Raw genomic sequence first — 11,522 nt, 5'->3', positions numbered from 1 at the left:
CTCTATATCAGTTTCAGTGTTTCTGAACTCCCTGAAACGCCTCCATTGTAGTCTTGAGTTTTCGCCACAATATTCCTCATTTAAATAATTCATACACAGAATAAAGGGGCGGGGCCTGGATGAGTTAGTTAGTAGTGTGTTTCCCAAATGACCAATCACAACACACTGCTCCAGCCGACCAATCAGAGAACATTGTGCTTTTCAGAAGGAGGGGCTTCATAGAGACAGGAAGTAAACAGAGCGTTACTGACAGACTGGGAAGAGAGGAGCTGAACAATGGAGAACATGAGGAAAATAATCAACATTCAAGCAGGAAAACCTGTTCTAGTAGAGCACAAAAACTAAAAGATTTTAAAAAGAAAAAGGCCATAATAGGTCCTCTTTAATATTACCATCATCATCATGAAATCATTTACTTGTTTGAGTCTTTGTGAGCAGATCTCTGACAGTATGTGTAAACATTCAACAGCAGCTAGACGGTACAACTAAAAGAAACAAAATACAGGGGTCGTGAGGTGTGTTTTTTTTAACCTAAAGGCATAAAAAATCTAAATCAAATATATATTCTGTAAAACAATGAAATTATAGAATAATATCCAAACTGCTGTGGAAGTGAACGATGACCACAGCTGATTTACAGTGAAAAGCAGCCTCAATTTCAGTGGTTACTGACAGAAAGATATTAAATGGCTTCAGAAGCTGTATGTGTTGGGTGATACCGGGAGTGTCCAGTAGATGGCAGTGGAGCATTGTATGTAGGTGAATCAGAGCGGGCAGTGGGTGGGCGGCACCTTGTACATCTATGGCTACTGAAATGGGTTGTGAATAAAGAGACCATCAAGATAAAATCCACAGTTTTCCTTTAGTATCCAAGATACTACAGCAGACATTTGGACATGCTTGGTATTTTTATGCTGTTTTTGTCCCTATATGAATCTGACAGTCCCAGATATGTGAAGAAACTTCTCTTCTGGTGTTCCAGAAAATAGAGTCATAGAAGTTTGGAATGATTTATAATGTACCTGTTGAGCAGACAAAAAAAATGCTCAAACTCGCAATAACAAGCTGTTATTACTTTAAATCCAAAATCATGCACTGTAAAAACAAACCTACAGAATCTACTTGAAACTGAGGTAATTTGTACCCATTTTGTTTGGGCAGACTTCATCCCATGTGATAAGTCTACCTAAATTTAACAGATGAGGTAAATGTCAACTTAACATTTGTCAATACAATACAAAATACAAAGAGTGAGTAATATGAACTCCTGTTTGTTATTGTACGCTTAAAAAAGCTTCTGTTTGCAAAGAACAAGAAGTTACTCATTTCTGCACTGATTTCAGTACAACTATTGCTCACTGAATGGAGCAAATTACACTGAACTCAATTCATGCAGCCACCCACAACCTCACCACACGCTTTACTCTGCAGCACAATGAAACCACAAAAACTTCAACATAAACTCGGTTAAATGTCAAACTTAACAGCAAATAAACACTTAATTTCAACATTTACTCTCTTGATCCAGCCTCATGTAAAGCATGCTGGAAATTAAAAATGAAATGCCCAGTTTCAGTTAATGCTAAATAACAAAAAGATTTAGATAGTCCCAACACAAAAACAGACTTCAGTAGATTGGATGGTTAAATTAACTCTTCCCCCGCCAGTTTTATTTTTAGGTTGCCAGCACCAGTATTTTTGATCTTAATCACAAAACTTTCATGGCCGCCAGAATATTTTGTTGCATGAATATATAATTGATAAGAATGTTGCACGATAATTCATGGCCTTGGATTATCCTGCTTATTTACCAGGGTCATTTGCCAACACTGACAATCTAAGCTCTTATTGATGTTTTCAGCGCAATATTTGACAAGAAGGGTTAAAATTTCCTGATGATTTACTCTCCTCCATGTCATCCAAGATGTTCATGTCTTTCTTTCTTCAGTGGAAAAGAAATGAAGGTTTTTGAGGAAAACATTCCAGGATTTTTCTCCATATAGTGGACTTCACTGGGGTTCAACGGGTTGAAGGTCCAAATGTCAGTTTCAGTGCAGCTTCAAAGAGCTCTACACGATCCCAGACGAGGAATAAGAGTCTTATCTAGAGAAACTATCGGCCATCTTCTAAAAAAATTAAAATGATATACTTTTTAACCACAAATGCTCATCACCTACGTCACGCGTGACCTTTCCAACATGATTACGTAATGTGTGGAGCATCACAGAGCAGTGCAAGACGAGCATTTGTGGTTAAAAAGCATATAATTTTTATTTTTTTTAGAAAATGTCCGATGGTTTCTCTAGATAAGACTCTTATTCCTCATCTGGGATCATGTAGAGCTCTTTGAAGCTGCACTGAAACTGACATTTGGACCTTCAACCCGTTGAACCCCAGTGAAGTCCACTATATGGAGAAAAATCCTGGAGTGTTTTCCTCAAAAACCTTCATTTCTTTTCGACTGAAGAAAGAAAGACATGAACATCTTGGATGAAATGGGGGTGAGTAAATTATCAGGAAATTTTAATTCCGAAGTGAACTGATCCTTTAACTAAAGTTATCATGAGCATTGAAATGTTTGAAGCGGATGTCATAACAAATGTCAGTAGACCAGGAAGATTTTAAAAGAGTAGTTCATTCATAAATCCGTAAGATCTTACCTTCATTTTGTGAAAATACAAACTGGAACACAGAACGCAACTAGCGCAGCGCTGAAAAGGGGCAGAGCTACAGAAGGTCTATAAATCAAAAGAAAGAATAGAACCTCTGCTTTTAAACAACAACAATAAAAACATTTTATTCTAGCTTCATTCATTATTATCAACACTCGAATGTGGGAAAGTTTCATAAAAAAAATATGCATTTTCGAAACAAAAAGCTGAGAAAATCATGTTTTTGTCCATAGATGTAGTAGATCGAGTCCATCAACACCCCCAAAGCTGTTTCCTCTTCATGGGTTCGACAGTTCATTCAGTAACGTTAGTCAGTTTGGATTTATATTCTGTTTAATGTTTAATGATCATGTTAGCATGTGTGTAAACAACTTCTATCCGCTCCTTCTGGTTTACAAAGATCTTTTTCTTTGATTGTTTTTGGATCTGGAGATGCTGTACTATTTCAGAAGATCTGTAACAGCGCCCCCTACCGTATAACAGTGAAAACACAGATTTTGGGAAAAACTTGTCAATGGCGGGGAAAGAGTTAAGCGGAAACAAAATGTTCAGCAATTGTGTTACTTTAACTCAGTTTAATTAAGCAAACTTAACAAGCAGCAAAAAAAATGTTAAAGTGTGACTATGCTTCAATTGGTGAAAGACATAACAGACTAATGGTTTGGAAAATGTTCTGAATCTCACACAGTGATTGTGTTGAAAGGTTACGTTACGACATGTTCGGAGATAAACAACGCGAGCGCAACGGCTGGAAGTTGGCGTCCCCGCTGCTCCCTGCACTTCCACAGACAGCAGCATCTGCATCCTCCATCTCCAGCTCCTCCGGCAGCGCTGGAGCTCCAGGGTCTCCAGGTTTAGGAAGACTGGATGATGTTGTGGAAGACACGTTCATGCTCCCGGTGCCTCCACAGCCCGACAGAGCCTCGTTCCCTCGACCCGACCCGTAGCGCAGGTTAAAGGATCCTGTAGCAACTGAGGCGGATGTACTTGCTTCTCCTTCAGGATGGTAACATATAGTGGAGTACTTGTCATAGTCCAAGTCCAGTTTGGAGAAGTCATTGGTTGCGCTTTTTGTGCTTGAATAACCCGAATTGGCTGAGGAGCCTGCTGTAAAACATGAAAATATGGGGTTATTTAATATTGTCATGTCTGGAGGCCTTACATGATAAACAAGAAACTTTTCAAGTAACATTCAAAACCAAGAAACTTATTACAAATACTTAATAAATTACACCCATACTAATAGTTATGAATGCAACTTCTTTTATTAACCACAGTCTCCAGATGTTGAAAGCTTTTGGGAGAGAGTTTTGGGTGATATCATATTATATATACACACACACACACACACGCACACATATATGTATGTATATATATATATATATATATATATATATTATGATGTAATTTATTTTTCATGTCTATTTTCCTGCTGCACCTTTAAAGGGGGCATGAAATTTTAAAGATGTTATAATAATGTTATCAAGATTTTTTACACCAAAAAAACATCATAATTTAGAAGTAATAAGCTATTTTCTATCCTGTTTTTGATCCTCTCTTTCAAACACACTGTTATGATTTAAGACTTGGAAGTTAACACCCACTGCTGTGATTGGGTAACAGTTTTGCATATTAAAATGATTTTTAACGTCCCTGCGATTACACGTGTGAAACTGTTTTGAAAACTTCTGATGTTGAAAAATGGCAACGGTGAAATTCAGCCACAGTCTGATCCCGAATAAGAAGGCAACGTAGTAACGAACTTACACCTCAAATACCGCGGATCCTTCAGTCTATGACAGCTTGGTAACTGATCATCTTTACTTATATTTATTCCTTATGTTTTTGTAAGGTAGTATTTTATTACACTATATTAGTGTTGAAACGAAGATGCAACAAAGGTTTTTACCACGTTACATAGTTGGAACATTTGCCAACTATGAAACATTATTGTGTATTGAAGATTATTTATCAATCTTGGTTGTAGCAAATAAAGTACTTGAAGTTTCCAGTTATATCTGACCGGATAGCTTGCTGTGTTTCATGTAAACGAATTATAATGAATTATGTCGCACTGTTGTTCTTAGTCATTGTTCATAATCTTCAGTAAAGTAAAGTGAGTACATATCAAATGACCTGTAACAGACAAAGCAATAGTGACACATGGTAAAAACTCACACTTGTGTGTTGTGACATTACTGTCAGACCCAATATAGTCGTCACTGCATCATCTTTTATTTTCAGTCTCTCTGAAAAGCCTGCGTCAAACTGTGTTGTTTAAAAATGAATCCACAGTAAAATGAAGCGAACAAATGAACAGTGTTTTACTAACATGATTCTGGAACTTTGTTAAAATAAAGTTCATCCACAAATGAAAATTATCCCATGATTTACTCACCCTCAAGCCATCCTAGGTGTATATGACTATCTTCTTTCAGACGAACACAATCTGAGTTATATTAAAAAATGTCCTGGCTCTTCCCAGCTTTATAATGGGAGAGAATGGTAACTGAGATCTGGAAGCTTAAAAAAGTGCATCCATCCATCATAAACGTATATGCATAATAAAACAACCATCTGTTTCAAGTTAAGATTTAAATCTGAACAAGGTATGCTGCAAAATATAACTATTAACCCTATAAAGCCTACTGCATTGTATTTGATTTGCAAATTTCTAAGGCCTATAAATGATCAACATGATCAAAACTTTGCTGATAAACCTGTCGCACACAATCTACTGCTGTCTTTCTGTCGTCTGAATAATAGTTCAGACTGTTTTAGCAAATAAAAAGTAATTAAAGTAATTGCACAAACGTCCACCTTCAGCTCGTGCTTCATGTCTTTTTGCTATGAAATCTGCACTGATTTTTATCAAGTAAACGTAAGAATAACTTGATCATAAAACTAAGTATTTAAATATCATCTTACTAAGAGATTACTGGCAGATATTTATATGCATTTTATGTAAGTATCTGCTATCCTGTTATAAAGATCACATTGATTTACATTACAAGCATTAGAAATGGCATATTTTTCCTCAGTTTGGGCCTCTAAATAAATTGGAGGTTTTTTTTCCCCTCAAGCTTGAGCTCCATATTCTCACTATATCATATTATATGAGCCATAAAAGCCTAATACTCAATCTAAAGCGTTCATCGCTGCCACTTCATTCTGTGGCCAAAAAAAGTCACTGTTTTCATCAGCATCAGCTCGTCTATGGGGGCAGTTGTGGCCTAGTGGTTCGAGAGTTGGACTTGTAAAACGAAAGGTTGTGGGTTTGAGTCTCGATACTGGCAGGAAATGTAGGTGGGGGAGTGAATGAACAGCGTGGTCAATATGTGTACTATAAAAAAAAGTTTCAGACCTTAAAAATTCCTCCTCACTGCAAAGTAGCATTTGTTCAATCCAAGCTGGGCATTTTCTACTTCCACCACAATAATATTTATGTGTATACACGCACTAATTTTCATCAATCGTAATGAATCCAATCCGATTTAGAAATTGTTTATATGAACCCTAAATGTTGCAATCTGATTCACATGTTCATTTAGATGTGCATCACATGTGTTCAGAACAAAACTAGTCAGTCACGTGTTCAGAACTGAACTGTCTTTGTCTTGATGGCAAATCTAAATATATGCATGCTTGTATGATGTAAAATATACACATCATGGCACTGCAAATATGCAGAAAGTATCCTTCAATCCAATGGAAATTTCATTCAAATCTGATCAAGTTCACTGGGGTTGACTGAGGTGTTTATATGAAGGCTGTTCAATCCGACTGAGTCATCCATCTAATTACTAACAGATTATTTGTTTCCATGTACGTCACACTGAGGAGGAGGTGATGTTTTTGTTTTGGAGCACTTTGGTTTTACCATTACTAAATTTTTAAGTGATAAAGGCATGTCTTGCCTGACAACTTGTGGTCAAAATGACCAAAACCTGTCCTAACACCAATGTAAACTGCCCTTTGAGATCGGAAAGTGTGTCCTTTCATCTCGTAAAAAACAAGAACATTTTTATATATTGTCGCTGTTGAGCAGAAACCTCAGCTACTTTTCAGGAAATGGAAAAAACTTTTTTTTTTTAATAATTAGACACAATGTTGTCAAAGTTGATACTATTATGGCTTTATAAATGGTCAGACACTTGCATGTGTATTATTAACAACCATATAAATAATGTTTTACCGAAATCAAGCTTTGTCCAGTATATTTTGGATATACATGTTTTGTCTGTCATTAGAATGGCCACATCTGAGGCAGTAAGAGCATTGCATTATGTTTTAATCAACTTACAGGTTATAAAGTTTACTATAGCTATTTGTGGGCACTAAGTTTTTCCCGTCATTTGGCCAAAATCTCATCTTATTAAAGGATTAGTTCACTTCAGAATGAAAATTTCCTGATAATTTACTCACCCCCATGTCATCCAAGATGTTTATGTCTTCAGTGGAAAAGAAATTAAGGTTACGCATTATGTAATCACGTTAGAAAGGTCACGCGTGATGTAGGCGGAAGTACCGCGGTAGACCGAAAAACTCCATGTCATTTTCTCCTCCAACTTCAAAATCGCCCGACATCGTTGTTTTACCTTTTTTTTTGTAAAGGTCGTTTGACTTAAGGCTGATTTATACTTCTGCGTCGAGTGTACGCCGTAGCCACGGCGTAGGCTGTGTGTAGCACGCGTAGCCTACGACGTAGCCTGACGTGCACCTCTTCAAAAAATGTAACAACGTGTCAAGTCTACGCGGACCGCAAACGCTGTGATTGGTCTGCTAGAACCCCTCCCTCAGGTCAAAAAACTGGCGCGGAGCAATCGGAGAAGATTGAGTGTTTTCAACTTCCATATGAATGAAAAAAGCACTGTTTCAGGGGACACATATAGTCTTCTAGTTGTAAGCTTCTCTGACAACGTACATGACGAGCTGCTTCTTCTTCGGCTTTTGCCTTGATCCTCAACATGACCGTGGACACTGCCTACTAGTGGTCTGCATGCACATCGACGCGGACAACAACGCAGAAGTATAAATGAAAACAGACGCATAGCCTACGGCACAGTGGCTCCGGCGTAGGTCCGATGCAGAAGTATAAATCACCCTTTAGTCTTTGTACGTTTGCTTTGTAAACACTGGACCGGTACTTTCGCCTACGTCACGTGTGACCTTTCCAACATGATTACATAATGCGTGGAGCATCACAGAGCAGTGCAAGATGAGCATTTGTGTTTAAAAAGTATATAATTTATTTTATTTATTTTTTTTTTTTAGCGATAGTTTCTCTAGATTAGACTCTTATTCCTCGTCTGGGATCATGTAGAGCTCTTTGAAGCTGCACTGAAACTGACATTTGGACCTTTAACCCGTTGAACCCCAGTGAAGTCCACTATATGGAGAAAAATCCTGGAATGTTTTCCTCAAAAACCTTCATTTATTTTCAACTGAACAAAGAAAGACATGAACATCTTGGATGACATGGGGGTGAGTAAAATTGTCAGGAAATTTTAATTCTGAAGTGAACTAATCCTTTAAAGACGAATTGCTTCACACAGGCTATTTAAGACAATAAAATGCTAGAATGCTAGACTAAGACACTTCTCCGCTCCTCAAATATACATTAGGGTTAGGTTAGGTTAAAAAATATTAGCCTTTAAATATAAATATATAGTGTTTCTTGAGTAAAAACAGTTCTTTATTCACCTTTGCATTGCAAACAAACAGAGACGCTCCTAACTGCGTGCAGCACTTCATTCTCAATAGAGGCAGGTGGAGTTATGAGGATTGATTGACAGTTTGAGGAGCTAATAGAGTGAGGAGGTTTAGTCACAAGCTCTCTCTTTCCATTGTTTAAATATTTGCAAAACATACAGATGTAAAGGGGTGAACAATCGTAATGATTTATGAAAAAAATAAAATATGAACGAAATATGAAGGTACAGGGTTTCTGCCTGACAGCGACGGTATTTGATTCATGATATAACCCCTTTAAATAATGTTTTTTGTTTACCTTTTAAAGCTTCCAGTCTCTCATTTTTCACGCGCTGCACCTCATCTGTGATCTTTGCGATGATGAAGTTGAGTGTGCGGCCCCACTTGATAGACTCGATGAGCATGTCTAAACCCCGTGGGTTTTCTGCGAGGATATCCAACAGTTTGCTGGTGCGTCTCCCTCTCGTGGTCCTGCAGCTGATCTCCTCCGTGTCCTCTCTGGTCAGGATCTTCTTAGAGCGCAGGTAATCAAAGTGCCGCTCCGCGATGATCTTATCCACCAGGTATGGTCGTAACCGGTCTATGGCCTACAATGAAAAAGAACCAAAGTAAAATAATTACAGAATGACATTTACAATTAAAGAGGACTTGTGTAATGTTGCTGTTTGAGCATGAAAAAGGCTTCCTCCAGCGGGAGTTCTTCTCTATATCAGTGTCAGTGTTTCTGAAACGCCTCCATCTTGAGTTTTCTTCACAATATTCCTCATTTCAATAATTCATACGCAGAATAAAGGGGCGGGGCCTGGATGAGTTAGTTAGTAGTGTGTCGAAACTGGCAGTTATGGTAAGGGGCGGGACATTTCCCAAACACCAATCACAACACACTGCTCCAGCCAACCAATCAGAGCACACTGTGCTTTTCAGAAGGAGGGGCTTCATAGAGACAGGAACTAAACAGAGCGTTACTGACAGACTGGGAAGAGAGGAGCTGAACAATGGAGAATATGAGGAAAATAATCAACATTCAAGCAGGAAAACCTGTTCTAGTAGAGCACAAAAACAACATCAGGACTTTGAAAAAATGTGGAAGATTTAATTTCACAATCCTTTGTATATTTACCATTACATATAACATAATTTAAAAGATCTTAATGGTCGTATCTAAATAGTTAAGACGAAATGTGGCCTATTATAAATCAAATATCTAGGTTTTTTAATCACGCACAGAATAGTGTACATCTTAAAAGGCCTTTCAGCCAATGGGATCGCCCATTTGCTAAAGGCACACCTTAGCCATTGTTCGAAGAAATTAATTCATGATGTTTAAAAATAGTATAAAGCAGATTCTCAACTCTAGTCCACGTGACTCACTTCCCAGAATGCCTTACATCTCTCCATCCTCAACACACTAAGAAGCTGAGTTCAATCAGGCGTTTTAAAGGAACACTCCACTTTTTTTGAAAATAGGCTCATTTTCCAACTCCCCTAGAGTTAAACAGTTGAGTTTTACCGTTTTTGAATCCATTCAGCCGATCTCCGGGTCCGGCGGTACCACTTTTAGCATAGCTTAGCATAGTTCATTGAATCTGATTAGACCGTTAGCATCTCGTTAAAAAATGACCAAAGAGTTTCAATATTTTTCCTATTTAAAACTTGACTCTTCTGTAGTTACATCGTGTACTAAGACCGAAGGAAAATGAAAAGTTGCGATTTTCTAGGCCGATATGGCTAGGAACTATACTCTCATTCCGGCGTAATAATCAAGGAACTTTGCTGTCGTACCATGGCTGCAGCAGGCGCAATGATATTACGCAGCGCCTGTGACCCCCTGCTTGCACAGGGAGCGTGCCTTGCAACCATGGAGACATTTGTGAGAGACGCTGCATTTTTTAACAAGATGCTAACGGTCTAATCAGATTCAATTAACTATGCTAAGCTATGCTAAAAGTGGTACCGCCAGACCCGGAGATCGGCTGAATGGATTCGAAAACGGTAAAACTCAACTGTTTAACTCTAGGGGAATTGGAAAATGAGCCTATTTTCAAAAAAAGTGGAGTGTTCCTTTAATTAGGGAGACATCTAAAACATTCTGGTATCCTGAAGACGGGAGATGAGAAACGCTCTCCGTGTCTGAATATGCCTACTTCCATACTATATAGTAGGCAAGAACTAGTATGTCAAAAATCATTAAACTAGGTAAAAAGTGACCTACTACTTCTTGAAGAGATTCCAAATGTAGTACCTACTATACAGTATGTGATTTTTGACACAGCATACTACTTGTTTCACCCACCTAGTAGGGAAGTAGACATATTTGGACTTCAAGCTTTATGATTGGCTGACACGTGTGGAAAATCAGATGTTTGTTTACTCAGACAGTGATTTCTCATAACGAAGCAGGAGAAATACTCATAGAAATAACTTTTGTTTTTGAAAGCTGTTCTGAGCTACATATTCAATACATAAACAGTAATCATTGTGTCTAATATCCATATAATTTATCGCGTATTCCAATATAATTAATATACAAGCATGCCTGAAAGTTCAAGTGTACTTTATACTGTTTATAGCTCAGCTACACACTACGTAAACTGAAAGGATAAAATCTCAATGAACCGAATTAATTTGTACGCCCTTTTATATATTTCGATCAGGTTTATGATCAGCAGACCAACACCTCTTTCACTTCCACTTTATCGAACGCATAATCTGCCAAACTCACCGACATTTTCACACACTCATCTGTTTAACACACTTTCATACACATGACACTTACTTCCTTCTTTATATCGGCCATTTCGTCCTCCGTCAGGTGAGTAACCTCCATCCTCCTGTTATCTGTTTTTCACCTCTCTTGAGTTTTCAACCAGTTCCGGTAAGAAAAATATGACTACGAATTCCACGTCAAAGACGGGAAAAGAATGAAATGAGTATTTATATTATAGACGTTTATAAACATGCGATGGCGAAGCTCGAACTTCTCACAGAACTATAATAGTTCTCTAAAGTAAAGGGGAACTACCGGGATCTCCAACTTCCTGATTTGATACATAAAGGCGCTCTTACGTCACAATCCATGCCCTGATATTTGCTCAGTGTGTAATATCTGCATCTGCTTTGCTGGTGGTTTTGCACATC

The 11,522-nt window shown here is 37.9% G+C and overlaps 1 protein-coding gene across 2 annotated transcripts; it reads right to left on the bottom strand.

The window, feature by feature from the left end:
* Positions 1 to 2,770: 2,770 nt before the first annotated feature.
* Positions 2,771 to 11,448, bottom strand: LOC127502136 (B-cell lymphoma/leukemia 10-like). 2 transcript variants are annotated; one of them, XM_051874744.1, is made up of 3 exons: positions 11,161 to 11,448; positions 8,683 to 8,971; positions 2,771 to 3,776 (listed from the first exon to the last, which is right to left on the bottom strand). In XM_051874744.1, exons 1-3 carry the CDS (start codon positions 11,209 to 11,211, stop codon positions 3,382 to 3,384), a joined length of 735 nt encoding a protein of 244 aa, XP_051730704.1. In that variant the 5' UTR covers positions 11,212 to 11,448; the 3' UTR covers positions 2,771 to 3,381. The 2 variants fall into 2 exon arrangements, with proteins under 2 accessions (XP_051730704.1, XP_051730695.1); XM_051874735.1 differs by having other exon boundaries at positions 2,771 to 3,779; positions 11,161 to 11,442.
* Between the last annotated feature and the right edge of the window lie 74 nt (positions 11,449 to 11,522).

This window comes from Ctenopharyngodon idella, chromosome 2 (assembly GCF_019924925.1).
Source record: "Ctenopharyngodon idella isolate HZGC_01 chromosome 2, HZGC01, whole genome shotgun sequence".
Classification (NCBI taxonomy): Eukaryota; Metazoa; Chordata; class Actinopteri; order Cypriniformes; family Xenocyprididae; genus Ctenopharyngodon; species Ctenopharyngodon idella.
The sequence above is the reverse complement of the archived record's forward strand: the minus strand, read 5'-3'. Positions and strand labels throughout refer to the sequence as shown.

Excerpts from the sequence above, each read along its gene's own strand:
- LOC127502136 (XM_051874735.1), bottom strand. The coding sequence starts at position 11,211 with ATGGAGGTTACTCACCTGACGGAGGACGAAATGGCCGATATAAAGAAG. Across the intron at positions 8,972-11,160 it reads TGGCCGATATAAAGAAGGAA|GCCATAGACCGGTTACGACC; the intron begins GTAAGTGTCATG and ends TTTTCATTGTAG. Across the intron at positions 3,780-8,682 it reads GAGACTGGAAGCTTTAAAAG|CAGGCTCCTCAGCCAATTCG; the intron begins GTAAACAAAAAA and ends CATGTTTTACAG.